Here is a 26,688-nt window from a genome sequence, read left to right as displayed (position 1 = left end):
AAATACCCTGTGGCAGTCGGTTCTTTAGGATAATTATTTGCTATCATGACTTTCCAAATAACTTGTAGCTTTTTTCATTGTGAGCTGCCATTTTTGCTTTGAAAGAATGAAGTGATATGGTCCCTATATACTCCCACATACATCTTTATATATATATATACATGAGAGAATTAAATTGTTATTGTTGTGTTTTTCAAAAGCTTTCCTTTGATGGAGACAGTTTGTTCCCCTGTCCAATCAATTTGGTGCCAAAATTGCTCTGAATCCGTTCTTTTCCTCCTGTGTATTGCTTTTGATGAAGTGATCAAAACCAAGTACAGTACAAAATGTGAATGTATCATTAGTTTATGCAACAACACAGTAAGAGTTTATTCCTTCCCTTTTTGCTTCCTTCAAAAAGTTCCTCTTCTTTAATGAGCAATAAACATTAAGTGAGATCTTTTCTTGTTGAACAAGCACCTCTCCATTTTTATTTTGAGCATACAAGTAATTTAAAAATTCAATGAATAGGATTTTCTGAAATCTTTTTTCCAACATTGTCCACGCTGAATTTTGCGTTGTGAATTGTTGTGGCTCATCAGTGTGTTTTCATGGGTCCTCATAAATTTCTTCATTTCTTGACCCACCAGCTTTTGGAGTAAAAGCAAATGCCCAAATATGTTACATCTTAAAGCCCAACTATATTACATCCTGTCGTGGCTCCTAATTACATTAATTTTAAAAGAATTTCAACAAGATTAAATGACATGTTCTCTCTTTAGTAAAACTCTGTTGCTTCTCATATCATTTTTAAACAGAAAATAAATGTTATCTGAGCCTGTTTTTGAACCGTTCCTCTAGTAACAATGTAAAGGTCACTTTCTGATATTTCTGTGCCACATAATGGGATCAGCTATCATGACACTTCATTTTTGGCTGTAGATTAATGATGGATGTAACGTTATTCCACTTTTTTCTTCAGTGTGGTAGCTTCCTGCAAAGTTTCAGATGAATCACAGACATATCAGTGATGAACTTGAAGTTCATCTTGTTTCAAGTTTTATTATTTCTTGAAAAAAACATAATTTTACAGTCAGTAAACCAGGGTCCTTGGAAAAATACTCTTCCATCTCCCACCATGTTGAAGAATAACATTATGAGATTGGCTACTGCTTTTCAGAAGTATCACTATTCTCCTTCTGGTCCTTCTGTCTAGGAGGCAATCTTTCTTGGCCTTTTAATTTTTCATGATTGTGAAGAAAAAATTTTAATGCAAGTTTCTTTTTCTCTGAAATCTGTTTTCTTAAACCTCTTGAATCAAAGATAAATCTGGTGTCTTTGGTGTTAACCACTACAGTAGTTCCAGCTGGGTGGAAGAAACGAGTGCTTCTTTGGCTGAATTTCTGTTAAAGATGTTTTTGAAAGTTTAACTCTGAGTTATTTCTGTTTTGTTCTGCAATATGTCTGCATGCTGAGAGTCACAAAAAGGCCATAGAAAAGGAGGAGAATATCAAATCCAATTTGAAGTCTAAAGTATAAATTGTATCTTATTATTCTGTTTCATTTCAGTCATTCTTTATTCAAGTTATCTTACCAATTCTCAGCTGGTATTTGCCACATTCCCTTTTACCCTCTCTTTCTCTATATTTTCTTTGCAGTGATGTCTGATCACTAGAACATTTTGATTCTATTTTGGGCCCTAAAACATATAATTCAGGCTTTAGATGGCTAAGCTGTGAATGCAAGAGCACAAGGATATGGAGCTTTGCTGCACTGTGGCCATGATGAGTTCCATGGATAGGTATACCTCAGTACAGTGTCATGAAAATAGCATAGCTATGTTTCCTGTCCACACAGCCAGGTCAGCACCTGGTATGGCCTATAATTCTTAGTCCATCTACCTCCTCCTCGCTGTTTCAACAGCTGTTAGGGGAATGGGAAGCATGCTGAATTTAGATGGCAACTAAATGTTTGGTCATAAGGAAGCTTTCTATGCAACGAGCACTCAATAGTATGAGATCTCTATTCTACAGATTAAAAAATGCCACAAGTGGAAGAAGTTTTGGAAGGGAAAAATCTTCCCTGAGGGAAGAGGAATCTTTGAAGAGTCATTTTTTGATAATCAGAGAGGGGAAGCAGGCTTCCATTCAGTATTGCTGCAAGTTAAGAAGTATACCAAATTAAGAGTTTAAAGCTCAGATTCCTATTTATTTTAAAATGGTCAAGATGTCAGAGAAATAGTGCTCTACAGTTGTGACGACACTGTGTAGTATTATTTGTCATAAAAATATAAAATTGATACAAGATAGATCTGGTAGACTGTTTATTGCTGCTTACATTCGTAGGGCATAGGATAGCAATATTGCAAATGCAAGAGAAGTAGACCTTGTTAAAAGATCTGTCTAACCTTGAAAGTCAGTGTACGAAGCTCTTCTACATAAAATAAAGTGCAGAAAACTAGGGGCTTGAATGGTAGAATCAATAATGTGATTTTTCTCTAGACATTGCCTTATAATTGAAATCGAATATTTGAGGAAGACTGTGTTCCTCAAGTATTAGTAAGAAAAAGATGATGAATATAGGACATGTTGTCAATGTTCTTTTTTTTGTAAACTGTTAATTTGAAAATATGATTTATGGAACAATTCTGAAACAACTAAAAGACACAGCTATTTAAAAAAAATCAAAACATTTTAGCACAGTGACTTAGACAAAATCTTTTTTTTTTCTCTCTCTCTTTCTGTACATTTATCAGGCAAGTTTTTGTTCTCTAGCAACACGGATTTTGAATAAATTCTGTGCAGAGTAACAAATGCTATTGTCTTTGTTCCCATGACTATGTGCTTTTTAATGCAGCAGAGCTTGCACACTGTTTTGTATCATAGGTAATAAAAGCCTGTGTACTCTTTACCATAGAACACAACCTGAGATGTGCACAAACAGGGCTTGTGATGGTCCTTCCCTGCCAGGAACGCCTGTGGGATTAACGCCCATTCCTGACCAAGTAGGAGGCCTATCAGCACAATCACAGATGCGAAAGCATGAAATGAGAAATGTTAAAGCCCATCACAGGAAGAGCAGAGGGCAAGATGCAGAGGTTTGCTGATAACAACCCAGTTAGTTACGGGTACTTGATCATTCAGAAAATACCTTTGAAAAACACATTTTAGGCTTTAGGTATACATTACCAGCTGAATATAGGCTAAATGCCTTGAGGAATCCCTCCCTCGCCATATTTATTTTTTAGGCATCCTTGTGTCGATAGGTCATGAAACCTTTTCAGGCTGTCACATGCAGTAAACAGAGATTTATTTGTTCTTTCCTCAGTTCCACCACCATTATTAGTTCATGTAGACAGCCAGGGATATTATTGCAGGTGTGGAAGTCTTGCTCTGATCTGGTTTCATACAGTACCATTTAAGTGAGAGAGATTTTTTTGAGCATGCTTGTTTAGCAAGTTGTGTCAGTTAAATAAATGTATGAATTTAACAGTAAGCTCCTGTAACTCTTTTTTTTTTTTTTTTTTTTTTTTTTTTTTTTTTTAATTCTGTAATCCCCATGCTGTGTTTTAGACTTCAATGTTGTTTTGAGGTAGTGTAGTAATTGTTGTCTCAAGCTACATACCTTAATTACTGTTACTCTGAACTGACCAGGTAGGTAGCAGAGGAGAAAGCAAACCACACTGGTGAGATACACTTAAAAAAATTTATTTTCAAAGTGGTCAGTACAGGATCGTTTAAATCATACCAGAAAGGAAAACTATAACATATTTTTCCTCTGGCTTAACTCAGAACCAAAGAACTTGGAGATCTTTGAGTGCCTGGATGCAGACAGAATGTAATGGGAGAAAGGAGGTGGATTGTGGCAAGTAGCTTACAGAAAATCCAGGCAAAAACATAGTTTTCAGTTTTATTTCCCTGGATTCTATCTGTTAGAGGATAATTCACCCATCTGATTTATTGTCATGTTTAAACAACTGTCAAGGACTTCAGAAAGCTATGGTTTATATTAAAGGATGGTGAAATAAAATTAGCTTAATTGCTCAGCTGAGGAATTTGGCATAATAAAAGATCTAAGGGAGTCTTACAGGCTTACAGGTATGATTCAAAACTGAGCTTACACAAAATGGAAAATACATGGAAGAATGTCAGTACTGCAGCCATTGGCTAGGGAAGCTTGGTGATTCAGTTTCCATGAAGAAATATAGGAAGGTTTACACCTTCCCATCTTGCTTTGTTTTGACCTAAAGAAAGAAAAATCTGAAATTACTCAAAGGTGTTTTGCGTGTATGTGTGTGTGTGTGCATGTGCGTGTTAGTGCATTTTTTAATGTCTTGGAAGTCTGCACTTGTGATTATTCATGTATTTGCATTAGACGCTCCAACCCATCTGTTCCATTGTGCTCTACAGATTCACTAGAGACTTAAAAACATACTAGTTAAATTTATTAGGAAACCAATGATTACTTTAACCAAACAAAATGATGATTTTTTTCTCTTACTGAATCCCTGTCTAGAGACTTTTCTTACATCTTATGTTAAGCAAGGTGATTTACATTCATTATATGCACTACATGCAGGCATTGGCGTGAATCCCAATTAAGGCTAACTTTAAGGACATCTGCATGGATGTGTGCTAAAATAGAACAAGATTTGTCCCAAAAGTGAGCTAATAGGAGATGCTGGTGATTCTTCTTGTGAAGAAAAGAGGAAACTTTATTTTTAAGCTCAGAGCATGCTTTTTTGGTACAGGACTGACATGGCTCTTGGAGGGCATTTCTTTTACTTACACGTTTACTTGAGAGAAGCTGTAAAATTCTTGTTTTGGTGACTGGGATGATTAGGAAACACGACTTCATGCTCATCCTGTACCTTTCTAGTTACATAAATGTATGGAACTGGTCCCACTCTTGCTAATCCATGTTTCCTACAACACATACATCAGATCTCATCAGCTGAAGCAATGGCTTTGATTTATAATTAATTATCTGTTATGTAAGCCTTTCCTAAACTTACAGTTGACTACGTCATCGCATGCGCTCTCTCTGTTAAAAATGGAAGACATATTAGGGAGTTTTGAAGCAGGGGAGGTACTGCTGGGAAAAGCATAAGTGAGGTAAGGCTGGGATGGAAGAGTGTTAGAAACATATTAAGATGTTGGAGGTCTACAGATAAACTGTGATCTTAATGAAATACCAGCACGGATTAATTACAAGCTAAGGGTTTATGTATTTGCCTTTTTTTTTTTTTTCTTCTCATACCTAGAAATGTAGTTTAGTTAATATCTTGTTGTGTTCATGATGTATTTACAGGCAAAGAAAGGAAACTATGCTTTCCTGTGGGATGTTACAGTAGTGGAATATGCTGCACTGACAGATGATGAATGCTCTGTGACAGTCATTGGAAACAGCATCAGCAGCAAAGGATACGGAATTGCACTCCAGCATGGAAGCCCCTACAGAGATCTTTTTTCCCAGAGGTAAACCAAAACAAAGCTTGTTTTATAGGACTCTTTTCTGCTGCCAGCGTGGCAATCCCATTGGTGGTTCACTTCAATGTTGGCATTGACCACTTATTGAATAAACCTAATTCTCTTCCTTCTGTGACAGCAGAAAGGTTATTAATTCAGGCTTCAGTAAAGCTGCTACTTCTGCTCCATGTGCATCTGCTTAGAGAGGAAAGGACTGGAGATGGTGTGTGGCCTCACACCTCCAGGCAGCACTGGCCCTGGCAGAAAAAGGACCGATGTCCCCAGAGCTCTGTATGATCTAGGGGAAAGATAAAAGAGAGATTTTGGATTCCTACTATGTTTTCAGGCTATGAAGCAAAGTCTTTCATGCAGCAAGCAAGTAATAATATCTCAGTTTATCCTTCAGGGTGGCGAGACAGGCTGCAGCCTCACAATAGTACAGGAAAAGAAGAATTGTTGTGTATAGCATGGGACTGCCAGGACTTATGATACCTGTGGCATTTCAGTGATCGCTGAGTTATCAGTTGTGAGTGTCTTTTTCATGTCAGCATGTACACTGAAAGGAAGACATGCCATTGTGCAGTTGCATGTGGCCTTAGCAGAAGGTGAGCACTTCTCGAGGTGGGAAACTAGCACAAGATTTCCCCATCTTGCTCGTTCTTTAGAAGGAGGAGTACAGCTCCAGCTGTGTAACCGAAAAGAAAGCTGCCTCAAGAGAAATGGTTGTTAGTAAACAGTAAAAACAGTTATCAAACCAAATCCAAAATGAATCATTCATGGAGAGAAGGGACACTTCACAAGAGGCAAAACAATGATTAATTAGCAACTGTTAACACAGTAATTCAAGCATGAAGTAACAGCACTGGAGTAAAATCCTTTTGAATAAGCCACATTTGCTGAAGTAAATCAGTTGGTCGGTGCTTAAACAGATTTGTAATAAGTGGTGCACAAATAGTAGCATGTTTAGTCTCATATGATTTTGAAATTATTGTGGGAGAGCAGCAGTGGAGTGGGCTGTGTATTTCACTAGTGGGACCAGCTGTTGCAGCTGAATGTAGACAGATCAGCCATGACTAACTGGAATATGGTGATTTCCCTTGGGAATGCTTCTTGCACCGCAATGGAATTTCTGAAAATCCCTTTTCTAGTTACCTAGTAAAGTTTACCTGCTGTTGTGACTAGAAAGATAGCCTATATAGCAGAGTTTCAGATGAATCCTACATGGGGGTGGTGGATGGCAAGAAACTTTTGAACTGTGGGGTAGTATATGTAAGAGGAAAATAATGGAAAGATGTAGAAAAATTGTCATTGAATTTAATGCTTGTGTTTTCAAATTTCTGCAGGATCTTGGAGTTGCAAGAAAGCGGAGATTTGGATGTTCTTAAACAGAAATGGTGGCCACGTATGGGGCGTTGTGACCTGAATAGCCACACCAATGCACAGACAGATGGGAAGGCACTCAAGCTGCACAGCTTTGCAGGCGTTTTCTGCATTTTAGCAATAGGCCTTCTTCTTGCCTGCTTGGTGGCAGCATTGGAGTTGTGGTGGAACAGCAACCGTTGTCATCAAGAAACTCCGAAAGAGGTCCATAACTTTTATTCTTATCACAATTAAAAGTAGAAAACACAAAAGAGAGAGCAAGTGGAAGGCATGGGATTTTAGGTGCTCTCATACAATAAATTTGATTTATTTTGATTTGCCATACTAAGCTTTGCATATAACTTTTTGGGTGGTTGTTTCTAAACAAACAAGAAACCACAACATATCTTTTGTGCACATGGAAGGTGCCAAACTTACAGCCCTGGAGACTAAAGTCCTCTATTTATTTATAGAGCAGATACAGCACGGGCAGCAGCAGTGCAAACTTCCCCACATTGCCTCACCAATGTGCCTCAACCCTGACCTGGAGAGACCACCTTTAGGGGTAAGAGAGTAGTTCAGAAACATGCCCTCGGCCTCTCTGCTGTGAGTGACAGGGAGGCCAGTCATGGGCACCCAGTCATGCCAACTGTGGTGATGTTTTCTCTGATCTAAGACCCCATCCACTGGCTGTGAGAACTGTGTCCATCTTGCACAGGCTATACAGCTGCCAGCAGCTGGTATTCATTTTCCTTCATGGCTGACCTAGGCTAAGTTTGAAGAAGTGCATAAGCAATTAAAAATAAACCATCTAGTTATTACTGAATAAGCCATATTGCCATGACACAGTTTAAATGCTTCCTTTCTTTTGAAATCAATTTTATTTCTAAACCTAGGGGCCTCTGAGTAAACTGATTTTCATACGACATTTTATGTAGGAATATACATCTGAGAATTTCTTGTTTTTGACATGTTTTGCCATGGTAGTGAGTAATAGTTAGCAATGCTATGATAGAATAATCAGTCCATAGTCAGATCTGTTTTGCATGAAGCCTGTATTTGTTTACATAGATTAAATGTTTAACAAACTAACCTCTTGTAATTTCTGAAACAGAGGCACTTGTAGGTGCTTTCATCTTGGAACAGATGTTTGTTACAACTAAATAATAGCAGCGAGCTGCACTACAGCTGGAAAATAGTACATAGCCCATCAATTCCAATCTATGTTTCTCAGATTGCCAGGAGTATTACAATAATTGACGTACCTATCACCTGTAAGCAATTCTGCCAAATGGGATCTGAAGATATATGTTGCAGTCTGTAATGTTGTGAAATATTTATCAGTAAGATTCCATTCCTCCTAGTTCCTGCTTCTCCCATTTGAATTCATCCGTCAAGTGTCAGTGATAAACATCTATATAGTGTTTGTGGGACAAAGCTGCAAAGTCACTCGCCTGTGGCTCTGCAGCATATAATAGCAAAAGAGAAATTTTGATTAAAAGGAAGCATGTCACCATGTTGCACAATGCAGCTCTCCAAAAGCAGCCACAGAGAGAGCACAAGTAGGCAGTCTTGCTTGTAAACAAGCTTTCAAATGAACGTAAGTGCACATTTAATTGTTCTTTGGTTAAATACTGTAGCATTTTGCCCTGCTGCTCTGTAGAATTCACTCCACATTAGCATTACTAAGGCCTAAACCTTAGCAGTAGACTATTTAGTTACCACTGTGAAAGCCCAGCGGGGAAAGGGGTAGGGACCTTGTCTAAAGTGTCCTAACGTTACATGTACACAAGCATTTGTCTTGCCACAGTCTGGAGTGCATTCTCCTTTCAGCACTCAGGGACTCACCTTTGCACATTTTGTGGAGTGAGATGAGGATATGCCCCAGAGGCAGGATTTCATACAGGTAGAGTGAAAAAACAAAACAAAACAAAACAGCCATTTTTATTGCAAGGAGTTTTAAATACTTAATTTCCATCTCTAAGGAAGGATCTGTCTTCCTGACTTTAAACATTTTCTTTATACCCATCTCCTTCATTTCTCTTTTTCTCTCTCTCTTTTTTTTTTTTTTTTAATCTGTTACAGAAATTATTACAGATCCCTGTATGCCTTCCCCACCACTCTTATCACCTAAAATACTGTCTTTTCTCCCCTCCCCACTCCCCTCCACTTTCCCTTTCCCTCCAGTGTGCTGGAGGCTGCTCCTCACATCCTCTTTTGCAGTTTTCATGATGAACGGTAAATTTTCAGGTTTCCATCTTGTAAAGTGTACTAGTTACCCATATGGTAAAGCTGTACTCAGGAAGATCACATGCGAGTGGGAATGAGTCTGCCCATAGAGCACAGCTGGTCTGGGGTTAAGCAGGACAAGTTCAAGTCAGGCACAACACATGCGAACAGGCTCAGAAAAGCCTGGTCTTGTGGGTGCTGCTGAGAGAGAGGGAACAAAGTCGGTGGGATTCCTGGGACAAGTAGGTGTTAAAGCTGAAAGAGAAAGCGAGCGTTCCAGACAAAAGGGCACCAGGCACGAGGGTTCACAAGTTCAAGCAGATGGAGGAGAAAGCATAAGGATGGCTTAAGGGGCAGACGGGGTTGTACATCATGAGTGGTCCTGAAAGAGGACAGGCTGGTGCAGAGAAATGCAGGAGGCTAAAAGCATCTCTGGAATAGGTCAGAGTAGCTGAAGAGAACGGTGAACATAAAATACACTTTAACAAATTAGTGAAAGGATGTAGCAAACATTTCTTCCTAGATTAGTGAGCAGAGATATTTAGGTACTCGTGAGGAGGGACTGAAGTGGGATTCCTGATAGCTACTGTAATCAAGATAGGAACCAAGTTTTAGAAGAGATGGTAATATGCAGGTTGGATGAAGATTTTCAATTTATTTAAGGGAACTAAGTTTCAAAACTTTGGAAAGGATGGGTCCAGGAACTCCTCTGCTCAAGCTACAAGTCAGGAACAGTAACAGCTGTGGGGACTAAAAGGAAAAACAGGATTTTATTTCAAGGAGTAATGTATTTAGGGATATCTCTTTTCTGTAACTACATATTATCCAACATTTCTACAGTGGTGGCCATAATATCAGAGCTACAACATGCATAGCACATACATATCATTGAAATCTGCCTCTTTGCAGCATCTGATACTCCATCCAAGTTGTTAGTTAAGTAACAGCTGCCAGCTTAAGCCATGCTGCTGACTTTATTTTTCTTCTGCTTCTTTTGGTAAGGCTGTGGAAAAAAAAAAAAAAAAAAAAAAAAAAAAAAAAAAAAGGAGTATTGTTATATCACCTAAAGACTGTGGAAATTAGAATTTCTCCTGACCATTTTCTTCTGTGAAGTGCAGACCCTCTGAAGGTCACAGAAGGGGCCAATACTTTTGCAGACCAAAATTGTACTTTGGCTTTGGTAGTCACCTCATGCAGAAAAAGAATAGCATTCTCTGCAATAGCCATCATAAAGAAAAGGAGGCAGTCAGAGACTACTGTGACCCTTATGCTGTTGGCAGCTTTGTAAATCAACTGTATAAAATTGGATTCGGGTTTGAATGAGGGGTCATCATAACTTGCAGAGCCATTTTATAAGTTCCTGCTTTTGGCTTGACCCACACGTTGGTTCTATCATGCCAGCTGGGGCCAATTCAAAAAAACAGAGATATTGGGAAGATGAATATTCAACCACTCCGACAGATTCATGGCAGGGCTGCGTGGCTATGCAGCTTGCTGGAGTGAAAGAGAGCATTTTAGAGACTATAATTTTGTCTGTTGAGGGTCAGCATGAAGCCTGTAGCCAAAAGAATGTGCAAAACTTTGGTTATCATGGAAGAAATGTTTTCAGCTGACATTAAGGTGATGATATTTGCCAGTTCCTAGGGTTTTCCTCTTCCTCTTTGTATTCCTATGGCCTTTGTAGAGATGATCCTGAGCCAATACACTGAGATGTTCAAGGACTCAGAGGTCTGTGTGGTATAAATCACAACTCTTAATTACAGTGAGTATAAAAATGCAGTGTAAGCTATGTAACTGGGGTATTTTTCTCTTGAATCCTAACAGCATATCTTGGACTTTACAAATATAGATTGTACTGGCGTTATCTCTTTTTTTTTTTTTTTTTTTTTTTAGCTCTTCTCAAAATGAAACAAGTTAAATATAAATAATTTCAGCCCATTAAGTCTGTTCATTAAGATGAACTTCTAGAAAAGATGGACTTTATTTTCCCAAAACACTCAATTGCCTTTGGTTCACAATTCTGTCATGCAATCAATAGTGAAATTTCTTGCTTCAAGAGTGAAGACTGGGTTGGTATTTTTGTTAGTTTGTTTTTGTTTTTCCTTTCAGGATGTAGATACAGGATATTTTGATTCTATTTGAAGGAGATTTGTAAAAACACTTCTAATGATTTCTTATGTGCAAATCATAATGTGATCCTTTCAAATGTGCTTCCTTATCAAATCAGATTAACAACAGAAAGATTAGTTCCAACAATATCAGGAAAATTGTATAGCTGCAAGACCATGCCAAGTTCATCTTTCAGGGTTCAGGTTTGTCATCTATTAAATTTGGAAAGATATTTGGTAGTGTTTAAGTGCCTTTATTACTTTCTAATTCAGGAACATTTACATTTGGTTATCTTTTTCAAATTAGATTTTATAGGAATTATTATCAACTTTTCATAATTACTGTTAATGCTCAGCCATCCTATACTCACTATGAAATTTAGTCAGCTCATATATTTATTGTTAAAATCTCAAGTTTTCGCAGTCTGCAATACCTAATCTTTAGACTCTGATAGACTTGAGAGATCTGGAGAATTGTAAAATGAAAATTGAAAATTAACATTGGAATATCTGTTCAGTCACTCTGCTCTATGCCCCTTCTGGATAGCTGAACAATCACACAGTATTGAAACCCAGTAGCATATAAATGTCAAGCTTTAATTATCTCTGTATTTCTATATCTTTTAGTCCCATGCATTTATTTCATGATCTCAGTAAATTCTGATGTAATTTGCATTATTTAACTGCCAAAACCTTCACCACACCATCACGTTGTTCCTATCTTTTATTTCATTTGACGGACGGTTTTCAAACATCCATTGTTGTTTTGATCCAGTATAGCTGCTTACTGCAACGGACTCAGCAGCATCCTTTGTGCTTTATCAGCTATGTCTTATTGCAATGTACAGTTCCCCTTGAAGTTTATTACCTCTGAGATCTCTTCAGAACTATTAAGAAATCACTCCTTGTTCATCCACATACTGTACTCCAAAACAATAAAGACTTAGAAGCAAAGATTATATATCATATTATTCATGGAAATAAAAGTTGAATTTTTCACTTTTCACAAGATGTATTCACTAAAACCAAATTAACAGACAACCTCATATCAAAAAAAAATTAGTCACTTTAGGATATTATACAAGATAATATCTTTGCTGGGAATTGATACTTGTTGCATCTTTCATAAAGGATGAGATTGATTTGCATATTGTTAATACAGATCTTGAAAGATGATGTTAGAATGATCTCAAGAAATTCTTGGTTTGATTCTTTCTTAGCTCTGAAAATGTATATTATAAATCAGAAATGTATTATCTCCAGACTGTGCTACTCCTAGCAATGCGAGTGTTTCATCAGCTGTACCCAATGTGTTTGTGATTTTGTAGTGCATGAAGACTTACTTTTTTTAGTGAATAAGGAATAACAACATTTTCCATGTACTCATTTGCTACTAGCCACTGCCTCATATCTTGTGTCCTGTTTATAATTCATTAACAATCATGATCGTTGCATCTTAGTTTCTTAACTTGCTGTTGCTTCTGCAAAAATCATTTTGTTTGACATAATCTTTTTGCTTTTGTTCTCACTTTTTATTTTCACATTATTAAAAGGGAGCAGCAATTCAAGTACTGTCTGGAGTGGGAACAGACTTGTATACTAGTAACAGCATCTTATCATTACTATTACTTATCATTATTATTACATTGGCTACTCCCAAGACTATTTATTTTAAATATTTTTTGAATCTCAAAAAGCTTAGACTCCACAATATTTTCTAGCTCTGTAGTATAGCGGGAGGTGTAGCAAACTTACTCTGAAGATTACCACAAGTATACTGCCAGTGTTCAGGATGAATGAAAGAAAGACTTTATCTCTTTCCATGGCAGCTTTATATGGTCTGCCTTAAATTCCCCTGCTCCCATGTTTGATGATACGCAAATTCCAGCCTACCTCAAAAATCCATACTTCCAGCTTTAGCAGTCATGAATGTTACTCACTAGGACTTTCCTCTGGCATTAGAAGAATACGAAACCCAGTGTACCTCAGAAATGGAAATATGAGCTAACAGGTATGAGTCCAATGGATCAAAATTTGTCACAGCATAGAATTGTGATCTGCGCCATATTCTCCTACTATTATTCCGTGGCAATTGAGGCTCCCATACCTTCAGCATGGTGTCAGCAACGTTGGTTTTGATTATTAAAGTCTTATGCCTTCACCACTGTTTTCACTACCCTCGTCTTTCTCTTTGTCACATCATTTACATTGTCTCCTTTGTTATCTTTTTATCTGACAATTTGATTTCCCCTGGGATGGTTCCTTTTGTGAGTGAAAGGAAACATGAGATCATCAAGCTGATGTTTTATTTTCCATTCATTGCATGTCTTCTATATTTTATCTTTTTTTTTAAATTATTTTTTCTGTATTTTTATGACATGTCTGAAATCTTTGTACATTTTTTGCTCAGTTGCATATAAGTGATCATTTGTTTGTACCACTGTATTGTATTCTACTTTTCTAAGAAAAAAAAAATAAAGTGTTTTTGGGGAAATAAATAATGCAAACACTGGCAAAATAATGCATTTTAATGCCATCTATAAATTCAGTTTCAAACTAACTTTGAATATAATAAAATGAAAAACTTCAGCTGGCATTTTAAAATCAGCAAAGTAGCGTTAGGAACCAGTCATTCCAGAATGCAAAATTTAATGTTATTTGATGACAAAGTACAAGCTCAAAGTGTCAGTTAGAGTCCAAAAAAAGAGGATATTTAAATCACCTTGTACAAGAACTCAAGTGTACCTTAACCAATTCAGTGTTGTATTTTTACATGAATGAAGAAACAAGATTTTCTCCTTAGAGGTCCCTAATGGTGATGCAGATATTCTGTAATATCAGATCACAAGCAGTGTGCTCATCCAGAATCCAACGCAATCGATAAAGTCTTGCTCTTGATCACCACAGATCTATGTCAAGGTTGTAGTGGATTAAAAGTGACGTGTCTACCCCATGACTAAGGACATTGGGCCCAGGTTCCCAATACCCACAGCAGTATTCAAGCATTTGTTTGGTTCCAGCATATGTCCCTAGGTGCAAGGAAGGGATTTTTGTGTTTTGTTTAATTTTTCTGTCAGTCATATAAGAAAAATTGGATTCTTAAGGATATGATCTAGACTTACTTAGCATAAACCCTAAGGGAAAAAATAAAAGGAAAATCTGAAGAGAAATAAGTTTAAAAAATGCATGTTGCTATACAGAGAACTCAGAAAGAAGCAACCTGTTTAAAGGTCCAGTTTGGTAATGAATTGAAGTATTTGCTTAAGTTGCATTATATGACCTATCCCAGAGAACTTCTGTGGTTACTCATGTGCTTGGCATGAGCTTATGTGTTTTACTGAATTGGAGCCTTAATGTGTCAGATTCTTTTAGATTCTTCACACAATGTTTACAGAGCTAATGTTTGATATTTTATCTCAGCCTAAAGTGGTATTGGAGACTTGGCGTCTTGAGGAGGTTTGAATGTTCAGTAATAATAAAGTCAGTTAAAGATCAAAATAATAATAATAATAATAAACATAAAATGTGACTGCTTCCTCAAGATTTGTTTGTTTGTTTGTTTGTAAAGGGACCTGGATGTTGATCCAACTAATTGTTTTAAATGTGTACATAAATTAGATAAGATCTCACCCAGCTTAAACTTCCATTCACCTTAGATGTTAAGATTAAACTTACGTTTCTTTGGAACCAGCATGTCTAAAGCATAAACTGGAATTTATATGTGTACTGAAGTGATCTTCTGGAGATATCTATAGTTTTTGTGCAGCAGAATCTGTTTAGGACAGATAGGTAGCGTATTTTAAACGTGGTCAGACTATTTTAAAAGCTATTGGCTTCTTCTTGAAGAAGAAAAATATTAGTACTAGTAACTTACTGTACAGTAATAACAGGCAATTTATAAATCTATTTGTCCATTGAAATTAATCATTCTTACAATACCTGAAATAACCTGTTTCCTATTCTCAATATTAGAAAAATATTAAAGAAACCCAAGTGCTACTATTGTGGAGAATAGATCTTTTTGCTCAACATAACAAGTGGTATTTCTTTTTCAGAAGTATTTATTATCTGAGGGTTCTCTTTTAGAACACCGTTGAACAGATTTTCAATATGCTGAGCTACCTAATGATTTGTCCATTTATTTTCTCATATTGAAATAGGAGCTTGGGCAGTTTCCAAAATATGCCCTCAATGGGGATGCGGAAACCTTTAAAAAAATAGTTTTTAAGTAAAATACACATGACTGATAGTCAGGAGTAATAGTTTTCTAAAACTTTCACATAGCTGAAGTGGAGGAGGAGAGGCTTTGTAAGGCAACTGTTGCTGGGCACCAAGAGAGTTGCAGAAGCAACTCCTTGTGGCTCCTGTGCCACATCTCTCTGGTACTGTGACATGGTAGCAAAAATGGGAATTTTGGAGGTTTGGATTTGGCTAGGCTAGAATGGTGAAGAAGGATGGTGACCAATCTGTTATGTCTGATGCTCCAGAAGCATAAATCAGACTGGTAAAGGGTAGCGCTGCTTTGTTTTGTGCTCAGTGGAGTGAAAAATTACTTCCTTTATGAACTAGATAGTAATTTAAAAGTTGTGTAAAAGAATGTAAAGAATCACCTTATTTTTTTGGTGAGTTTTGGAACAGAATGTTGGTGAACTTAATCTGTACTTTGTAAAAGAATAATCTGTCATCTCATGGGGTGATTTTCTGATGTCATAGTTGAATTCTGAAACCACCATCCTCAAAGACAATCCTGTTTGGTTGCAGTGACTAGAATTTGCTATTTCGAACCAGAAGTATAACAAGTAATAAGTATATGTTTGCTAAAAAGAGTGAAATATTAAATATACTGTTAGCCTCACTGTTTTGATCCTTCTTTTTCTCCCCACATCTTCCTTTCCCTTTCTGTCTGGAGATGGCCAATGATGTGAGGCTGGGCCTCAGAAGTATGGTGAGAATTTATAATAAACATACAGATAATTGGTTTGTTGTTGAAAATGCTTGCACAGATGAATCCTTGCTAGTTTTCTCCTCATTACCTGTCCCTGGAAGTCCCCTTGAACCTGATCTTTGTGTTGTTGTAAATGCCTGTAACTATAATATATGCAGAGCGTACACAGTAAAGGTTTCCCCATGTCCTTTCTCCTAAAAAGAGTTCCTTTGCAGAGACATTGGCATGCTTACAGCATTCATTCACTACTGCATTTTGCTGCTTGTGTTGAAAAATGTTTCTGTGCATTCTCTTATATCCATTTATTTTTAACCTCATGAAAACTGGAAACATCTGTATAATGTGAACGAGTCATTCATTTTCTTTGTAGTTACCAGCTTCTAATGCTTGTGAACCAAGTTTGGTAAGGACTTTAAAGCTTGAATACTTCAGCATGATGTTAAATGTCCCCTTCTGTATTAACGAATGAGGATGCTATCACAGCCTCTCACCTTCTGGGTTTGAGTCTGCTGCTGGTTGTGAGGACTAGACACTATTTCTGTGTAATTGCACTTAGCTCATGGATTACACCGAATGTGGGAGCAGGTCATTGAAAGAGACTAGGGGTCTACCTGCCATTACCTGATTTGTAACAGATGTGCCATTGGTACTCTTTCCTCTGTATTTATTCACACTGTGCTGTATAATGAGGTTGCAGTTGAAGAGGAAGAAAAAAAAAAAAAAAAAGAAAAGAAAAAAAAAGATGTTCAGATGTTCAGCTAGTTTAAATTGGTGTGCATCATGTGCTTTGGTGGCCTGGTGGGGAACTTACTCCCCTCCTGGCCAAAGCGTACAGGCCCAGACTATGGGACAGTCATAACAATCTTCAGAATTAGTTCCCTGGCTAGATGTGGCTGCAGGTTAAATGAAGCTGCCCTGAGCAAGGGGGACAAGGTGAGTGTGGGAAGATGTGTGCTACTTCATGAAACTCCTTGCTGCAACAGCAGTTCTGTAGCGAGTCACTGCCACTTTATTGGTCTTTGGCTTTTTGTTAATAGCTTAATTTTACCAATTATAGGTATTTTTTGGCTGTGGGAAGGTGGGAGTGAAATTTGGCAGTGTATCTGAAGGATTTTTCTATCACATTTACATCATCTTTGTAGTATTCCTTAATTTATTTTTTTCAGGTTTCACACAGGGAAAGAATATTGCTGTCTCTTCGTAATAGAATTTCTGCTCTCTGGTGGAGGAGAGCACCTCTTCTACATAGTTTTTAATGAAGTTTTATTTCATTGAAGGTGATTACACATCAATTGAAATTAATATTTTGCAAAACTCATTTATTTTCTTCTTTCAATTGGATAACAGTCTACTGGACCTCAACCAGTGTCGGTCTCAATACATTCTTCTAACAGCTGTTTTATGGATGATAGCTTACTTAATTGCTTATTTAAAATACATGGTATTGTTTCCACCAGAAGCTTGATTGCAGAATTGGGCTTATTTATAAAAGTAGGCCTTCAAGTAGACTCTTGAGGCGCATCTGTACTTATTTCTCGTAAGATATTGTTATGGTCAAACCAGCATCTAGCAGAGTACACTCAGAAACCACTCTGCAAATTTTATGTAACATTAAGTGCTGTTTGACTAGGTCAGTTGCCTGTGTTAAATTAATGACAGCAAACATACATCATCGCTGCATCTGTTTGCACATCTGTCTGCATTTCACTGCATTGTCGACTGCAGAATCTCGAAAAATAATGACTATGGCAAAAAGATTTGTATTAAAAAGGGGCTCTTTGTGTTATATAACACCATACTGGGTTTTCATTGTTTTGCAGCACATTTATTACTTATATCTTCACTGCTTTTTCTTCCTGAGCAAGCCAGTTATGTCTGGTTTTGCCACTTTGTCGCAATCTCACGGAAAAAAATAAAATTGCAGTTCTACATATACAGTAGTTGCAGCTGAAAGCAGTGATAATGACCCTCTGTGAATACAGCATTTAAAAATAAGTCTTTTCTTAAACAAATAGGGATCTGCAGCCTCTTCATTTCTCTTTAACATGCTAAATGTTTGAGTCAGTGATGTCTGAACCACACCAGACAGGGGCTGGGAGCTGGGTGGAGCTGTCAGTTTCCATCCTGAGCTGAGAGAATAGCCGGTGGGCACCTGAGTGGGGAAACCTCCCTGTTTTGCTTTTATTTCTCTGCTTTGTTTTTCAGTTATGCAGTTTGCCTGTCTGTTCATGGAAGTGTCCCAGAAACTTCCTTCCTGCGTAGCTGGGTACATGTGTGCCTTCCATCATTCTGTCTCTCGTGACCACTGATGCTTGTGTCTTCCACGTATGCATATGGGTTAAGAGGTGTTGCTACATGGATGGGAAAGGGACTGGCCTCTGACCTGGCCAAGGTCACAAGAGGGGATGTCTGTCTGAGGCTGGGGCTTGACTCAACTTTTGAACCCCAGTCCTATTTACAAAATTGCCTAATTTTCTAAAATAGTTCTTTCACAGAATGAAAACTCATTGTTAACATTTCTCTCTTGCTTTGGTTTCATCCACTCACTGAAAGATTATCCTTCATATTGTCACCCAGGACAGAAACAACCAAACAAAACAGAAATGCTCTGTAATTGGTGATTAAGACTATATTGCTCTAAAAGATCTCAAGCATTATTTTCACCATATCTCCCGAGCCTTATTAAGAACTGCATTAACAGGCTTTTTTAATATTTGGCACAGTTATCTGCATCTGACCGGGAGGTATCAGCACATTCATGGTTGTCCCTCCATGTATGTGCCTGCCTGCCCATGTTGGCTACTTTTTTATTTTTATTTTTGTGTGTGCATCTGTGCTTGATATTTAGAGTCAGGATCATCAGTCTTATACTTATCCTCTAGTCTGCGTGTGTGGGGTGCAGACATGGTTCATCACAGTTTTGGAATAGTTCTAGCATTCAATTTCTCTAGCTATCCATTCTGCATTTGGCCCTACTGAAACGACTTCATCAACTTGTAATCTCTAGAATTTGAGGTTAACTGACTCCAAATCTCCCAAGTAGTTTCATGTTATTTTAATCTGACTGCCCACGCACTTTTCTCAGAGCCCACTGTCAGAAGTCACAGAAAATAAAATAGAAAATACAGTGATTACACTTTAAGTCATCCTATCAGCTTTTTTATCTCGCCATAATTTCTCTCTGCACGATAAAGTCAAACTTAGTTAGCTCTAATAGGGAATCACAGTTTCTTGAAGTCACTGTTGTGCAGAGCTAGTTGTTGTTAGATAATTCAGGTAAGCATCCTTCAAATCCATGCAGATGCGTGCCACAGTGTGCTCCTGCTGTCAGTCATAGACCATTGAACCTGTCGCTCAGGATCAAGTGCTTAGGATGTATCAGAAACATGCCCTTCATTTGCCCTTATGGAACTCAAACCCATTGGGAAGAATGGCATTTAAATTGGTATTTATGAATAAGATAATTTCCTGACCAGAAGCAATGTTTGGGTAGCTGTTTTCCTTAAGCTGGAGAAGGATAAGCCTGTGTTTATAATTCATTTTCCTTACACGTGATATTTTTTTCTTCATTTCACTGATTAACTTCTTCAGCTGATCTATTTGTAGCATAACATTAATATTGAAAATAGAATTATGAAGGCAGCAAAGGAAAAATATTTGATCTCCTTTTGGCAACAGAACCATATACACTTATCCAATAACTATGTATGAAAAGTGACGTTAAATTGGCATGAAACATCAGAGAGGTGACATATTTATAATATTAACTAAGTTTTGCATATTAAGTAAAAAAAAAAAAAAAAAAGAAAGAAAGAAAATAGAGAGAGAGAGAGAGAAAAGAAACCCTCAGTAATGTGCCTGCCCCAGACACTGAAGTGACGGCCCCAGACACAGGGAAGGCTCTGCGCTGGAAAACCAGCACACAAACCTCCTTGGTGGCTCCAGCTTTTCCCTTCCAGCTGCCGGATCCGGTACCTCTGCCATTCCCTAGCTCCAAGCCTCAATGTGCAAATTTATACTGATTTAAAAATTTCAATTCCTTAATTTTGCCACAGAGATGCAACAGTTGATGAGAACAGTTGCAGCATGAGAAAGTTTGGGATCTTTTGCAATGCTACATTACCATTTCACAATTAAGATGACAAAGCTTTAGGAAAAAAACAAAACAAACAAAAAAAAAAACAAAAACAAAAAACAAAAACAAAACAAAAAAAAAAACAGCTAACTAAGGGTTTTAAGGTTATAACAAATGGCTCATTTTTAATAAGAATTATAGAACTAAAGTAAGGGGTAATACTGAATCGGCAAAAGAGCAGAATGTCTTAACTTTTTAGATTTATTTGTTTGGCGTTATTAACTCTTAACCCTTTTTGTTTATCTTGTTACTTTTCTGTAGCATATGTTTTATTATTGAATTTTCCAGGAGACCAATAAAGGAAAAAGATGAGATTTACAGAATTTACAAACTCTGCAAGCTTCACTTGTCAAATTAAGCTATCAGAACACCTTCCATTCTGGAAATCCTAGGATTCAAGGCAGTCTTCAATTATGCAAGGACAAACTAATCTTTTCAGGTGTTTCTAATCTTTACTTTTTGAAAAATCATTCTCTCAACATTAAGACAGTTTCATACCAAGCTTGACATTTTGTTATTTAGCTGCTCTTCATCTAATAAGACAAAGAAAAATGGAAGAACCTTTAAAATGTGTTTTTATTATTCCTCAGAGACAGAGTTGTTTTCCTTAACCTTTAAAAACATTTTATTTTAGTAACAGAAAGAAGGAATAATGTGAACTTCTGGGCTCTTGGAAGCCTTTGTATTTTTTTTTTCCCTGATCTTAATAAGGCCAGAAAGTTGTCCTTCGTGCTGAATAGAGTTAGAAGTAGGCAAATGAAATCTCTACCCCTACCTACTTCCTAAAAAATAAGCCCCAGCATTTACTTCTCTACTTAATTTATGAGGTGTTCTGTAGTAGATTAAAAGTGATGTCTGTGTTTCAATTGTATAAACTTATGTTTATATTGTGAAATGCTATGCAACTGCAAAACTGCAAATGCACCATTTCTGAGCAATTCCATTTCTGGGCTAGACTGCGTAGAGAGGAAGGGAGGGTAACTCTGTTAGGCTAACAGAGGGACACTTCCAAATAGTGTGAAAATTAATAACCTCTCTGGTCTGAAGCAGGAGATGTCTATAAAGAGGATCTCATCTGTGGCTCTTTATATCTCAAAAGAGCTAAGCTAAATATATAACAAGGATTAATTCTTTGAATTTTATGAGATATTGTGCACAGATGCTCCAAAAAGTATGCTCCAAAAGTGCACTTCATTCACTAACGTGTTTTTCCTCGGCCAACAGCTGATAACTGCGTGTTGCAAGTACTGGAGCTGCACCATTCCCCCTGGCTTGGCTAGTTATCCCAGTCACATTACTTCTGTTCCAATAGCAAAGCAGGATGGAATGCACTGAGGATATCCTTGCCATCAAAAAATACAAATACCAATAAAATGTTGATGTATATTTTCACTCAAAATGATCTGAAGAAAGCATTAGTATTTGGTAAAAGCTCATAAAAATGCAAATGAGTCATGAACATTTCTCCAAAGTCTTATTTAGGAAAATTTGTTCCTCTAGTATTTGTGCAGTTCCAACCTGAATTCTCTACTTTTTCTTTTCTTGTAGTAGCAGATTGGCAAGAAAATGGGTCCCAGATAACTGGAGTGCAAACCTAGGAGTCTAAATCAAAGTGAGCAGCATTTCTGAGAAAAGGAAGTGTAGTACAGAGGACCTGAAGAAGCACCTTATGACGGGCTTCTGAGAGTTAGCTTCCTTAGACACAGATGTCATCAGACACTGCGACAGCCAAACTTTGCAGATAAGCAGGACTTTGCCGCAGGCTTTTGTTGACAGACAGATAAAGAAAACACAAAAGTACCTGGTGAGATGCTGCACAAAAATGAACTTGCCCACGGAGGTCGAGCCCTTAGTCTCAGCTGGGGATAATGTAAGAACACTTCCTACTCTTGCCCCCAGTCCACAGTTTTACTTCAAGAAGTAGAGATGCATAAAATCTATAATGAAATCCATGTAATGCTCTGGCCAGTATACCACAAACCCTTAATTTACCTAGCTACGGAGTTTATGAAGGAGCTTCTGCATTACTGTCAGCTTAGTGCATTATCTAACTTATAGAATAAGGAGCCTGACATGCCAGGTTGGTAAAAAGGACTTTAACGCAGCCATACCATCTCTCTACTCAAGTATTGTCTAGGCCCTTTCTGCCACAAAAGTTTTTATTTATTTATTTATTTGCCATTGATTTTGCCTCATTCAAAATCATTTGATTAGAGGATTTTGCTGAAAAAGCAGCATTAAAAAAATACAGTCTGTATGTGTTCCTCTGGTGAGGCAGATAATATCGCCAACGTTCTGGGGAGCCACACAGGGAGTTTAGTGATTTTTTTATGGAAATGAAACAGGAACCCTCATTCCACTGATTAAGAAGGGAAGTGAAAACTGCTGCTCAGCCTTGTAATTGTTGAACAATTGTACTCCACTTGAAATCAATGGGGATTTAGCCAAAGCTGAGGACAGAGGATTGGGTTCATCATCATGTAATGCTAATTCAGTTCTAAATCCAAGCAGAGATCAACAAATCCAATGGCTCCTGAGTAACGTAGAAGTGGTTTTAAACCACAAGGCGAGAATCAAATCTGTATTTGTTGTATTTGTTATTGGCTGGAATCAAGGGCTTTGGAGCTGATTCAATTGTCAATTTAAGGGTGAAGGCAAAGTTGCAAAGCAGTGGGTGACACTGGAATAACAGTGTAATCTGCTGTGCCCCACCTGAAAGGCAGCAGTAGAAGGTCATGAGGAGTGGCTGGCACTGATACAGCAGACTGTTCTGTTCCCAGAGCCTAGCTTTCGGCATGAACAGGAGCATCTTTAAGGCTACTAGTATTGGGTTTAAGCAGCTAGGACTATGTAGACCTGTTGGCAATCGGGGATTACTGGAACAGAAAAGTTTCGGGTAGTCCCATTTCCTAGCCTGGGATTTTGCTGGCTGCCCACTGCAGTTTGTCAGAGCAAGGGATGCCTCCAGTTCCAGGTCTGTTGGGCTTTTATGGACGCTTTGCTGCTACTCTGCCGTATGTTGCATCAAATAACTACAACTGCAGATCACAGCTGTGCTTTATGAAATATAGAGAAATGATATAATACCTTTTTATTTGCAATGCACTGCTAGCCATTAAAATTCAGTCATAACAGCATCCCAGGTGGGTGACTTTACCCTGCCAGTTTTGTTGCTTTCCATTTTGGGCTTCCTGCATACCACACTGAAGAGATAAACAGCAGCTGTAGGTCTTTGCTGCTTCAAGTTTTAAAGACAATTTCTTTGGCCATGTTTCCTCCTGGAAGCTAAAATGTTTGGCAAGTGGTGCCGAAAGTCCCTTGAGGAGACCTCTCTGGGAGCGTTAGGTGACTCATTCTCTGAGGATAGCAATGCATTTTCTGAAGGCCAGCATTGCTTTCCAAAGCACTGACCACAGACCTAAACTTGTACCAGATGAGGTGTCAGAATGACAGCTTGTTGTCAGTCACACAGCTGAGCACTCCCCTCCTCAGGGCTCCCAGAGTAGGTCTCCATCTCAGTGCCCTTCCAGGAGGTCCATGGTCCTTGCCAGGTAGGTGACACGGGGCTCCCTGCTGGGAAGGGAGGACTTCTTCACCACCACAACCCCTGGCCAATAGTTTTTGGCATAAGAAGCAAATACCCAGGAGCCAGATAGGCTGTGCACGGTGTCACACTGCTGTAATCCTTACAAAGTGCACTGCAGCTAGAGGAGCACTGAGCTGCCCTGGGGTTACAAAGCAGCAGGCTGCTCTCTGGCTCGCTTGTTCGCCTCCCCGAGGCTTTTATCCTGGGCTTGTGCAAAGTGAGCTAAGGGCTTGTGGGATGTGCTGGTCCCTGCTGCCAGCTCCTGTTGGCTGAACCAGAGAAGTCATTTTACCTCCAGGGAGGATGGCATTGAGAACATCAGTGGGTTTTGCAGGTTGAGATTGAGCTGGTGTTTTCTTCAGCGTGCGTTTCTCAGCTGGAGACATTGGGCAGACTTTGAGGAGTTGCACAGGCACAGATGAAATCGAAGCGATCTAATGAGTAACCAGCAGCTCCTATCACACACGGGGTGGACAGGGGGGCAGACGTGAAAGGTACTTGTGTCTGAACTGATTGTTCTGGTCTCTTCCTCACTAGGATAAAGAAGTGAACCTGGAGCAGGTCCATAGACGCATGAACAGTTTAATCGATGAGGACATAGCCCACAAGCAGATCTCTCCGGCGTCCATCGAAATCTCAGCCCTGGAGATCGGTGGCATGCAGCCAGCTCAGACCCTGGAGCCGGTACGCGAATACCAGAACACACAACTTTCTGTCACCACCTTTTTACCAGAACAGACAACTCATGGTGCCAGCAGGACACTCACAGCTGCCTCTGGCAGCAACCTGCCGCTGCCCCTGAGCAGCTCAGCCACCATGCCCTCCATACAGTGTAAACACAGGTCGCCAAATGGAGGACTATTTCGTCAGAGTCCCGTGAAAACCCCGATCCCAATGTCATTTCAGTCTGTGCCAGGGGGAGTCATTCCAGAAGCAATGGAGCCCTCTCATGGAACATCCATTTGATGAAAACAAACAGTAACACAACCAGCAGAGCTTTTTAATACAAAATTTAAAACAAACAAACAAAAAAGAAACTCTTACATTTTTCTTGTATATACATGTAAATAATGAAAGAATGAAGTGGGGTAAAAGTGTATTTTGAATATTCCCAATTTTCGAAGTCAGTAAAAAACAAAAGAAAAAAAAAAAACAAACAAAAATGTATGAATGACTTTGTAAATTTTGTTCTATATGAATAAAAAGGCAAACTACTTGTGATCGTTCTCAAGTGCCAAAGAAGACCAGTTACTGGGACTGAGGGCCATTTTTTTTTTTTTCCCTGAGGATTTCAGCATATCCTTCCTGTTCTTTTTGTTTTCAGAGCAAAAAAAAAAAAAAAAAAAAAATCCATTTCTTGCCAGAAAAGTTCACTGTGCTCAGACCTCTCCTTTCCCCAAAACCCTCTTGATGGCAATTCACTCGGAGAGTTTAACAGCTGGTACTAGCATAACAGAAACAAATATTTTAAATTTGAATTAAAACTAAAACCCAACAAAAGATGAACTTTTGCCTTCTAACAAGGACTTAAGCTTCCACGTGGTTCCCAAGTTTAAGCACAGATTATTGAGTTGTGTGTTTATATGTTTACTGTGCTGTGGGGCTGTTTTTATTTGATCTTTCATGTTTTTTATATATATAATATATATGTCATATAGCATATGTATATTATATATATAAATGCTTTGATAAGTAGCAGGTTTCAGGTTATGGGTAAAGCTGTTATGAAAAAGCTGATTTTTTTTTTTTCTTTTTTTGTGCGTGTATGTGTGTGTCTTATATACACGAATGAAAAAGGGGAGTAACCAGTGGTTGACAGGATTGAGAGAAGGGAGAGCTTGGGCAGGCAGGAGATAACGGCACTGCAGCGACTGTGCCCTCTGGTGCCATTCCTTTCTTTGAGATTTTTAAGGAATTTGCTGCAAAATGGATGTGATGCTCACTGTTGAAGTCATATCCCTGAATTATAAGGCTATCCTCATGACTACAAGCACAGCTCTGTTTTTGTTTGTTTGTTTGTTTGTTTTTTTTGTTTGTTTGTTTTTCTGTTGATTTTATAAAGAGAAACATTCTAATGGCCATGTCTATAATGTTTGTAGAAATGGCTCTAAAATGCTTTTTTTTTTTTTTTTTGTCAAATCAAAGGACAAAGATAAAGCAACATATATAGCTAATTTAATGTCTCATTCTGCAAATATTACTAGTGCAATTTCATATGACAAAAAAAAAAAAAAAATTAAAACCAAAACACATTGTTTCCTTCCCAAATAGTAGTTCTAATGTGTCCCCTCCTCACCCACTGTTGCTAATGGACCATCAGTTGCTTTTCATTCAGAATTGGGATAATTCAGTATCTTCTCAAAAATATTCCTATAGCTATGTTGCAATTTTCCTCTGTAGCTGGATTTCACCACTTTATTAGAACATCGCTATTTGGAAAAGGCTGTAGATCTCGGTGCAGCAAAATCACTGCCTACATTAAGGTGAAAGATCGTGTTTGAACAGAGGTAAAAATGCATTTACATCCCCAGAAAGTCAGTAGACAATCTAGGTCAGGCTTTTGGATAAGTAAACATTCCATTGATTGCTCCTAATTTGATTTGCATAATTACTCAACAGGTATATTTATGAGATGATAAAAGTCCCCAAATTTTTACATCTACAGTTCAAGCGGTAAGGAAGAAAAATTAAAGTGGGATATAAAAGCAGCCTAATGGAAGAGCATACTCAGCATACTGTTTAAATGAGGACTATTGATGGTGAGCTTCCAGAAAGAGGACTCTTGCAGGGATTAATTTGTCAGGTCAGTTCCTCATGAAGACAGCACGATTTTGCAGCCTGGCACAAATTGCACTATTTGCTTCAAACTAATTAAAAAT

The 26,688-nt window shown here is 38.1% G+C and overlaps 1 protein-coding gene across 1 annotated transcript in view; it reads left to right on the top strand.

Moving 5' to 3' along the window:
• Positions 1-24,948, top strand: part of GRID1 (glutamate ionotropic receptor delta type subunit 1) — a gene marked incomplete at its 5' end in the record, with an annotated part of 538,355 nt that extends 513,407 nt beyond the window's left edge. The window contains 3 exons of the mRNA XM_082765290.1: positions 5,290-5,456; positions 6,791-7,031; positions 24,347-24,948. Of these exons, the coding sequence (XP_082621416.1) occupies positions 5,290-5,456; positions 6,791-7,031; positions 24,347-24,775 (837 nt within the window). The 3' untranslated portion in view covers positions 24,776-24,948. The remainder of the gene's footprint in view (positions 1-5,289; positions 5,457-6,790; positions 7,032-24,346) is intronic.
• Between the last annotated feature and the right edge of the window lie 1,740 nt (positions 24,949-26,688).

The sequence above is a fragment of the Aythya marila genome, assembly GCF_965140915.1.
Source record: "Aythya marila genome assembly, chromosome: 7".
Lineage (NCBI taxonomy): Eukaryota > Metazoa > Chordata > Aves > Anseriformes > Anatidae > Aythya > Aythya marila.
This window is presented reverse-complemented; position numbering and strand designations above follow the sequence as displayed.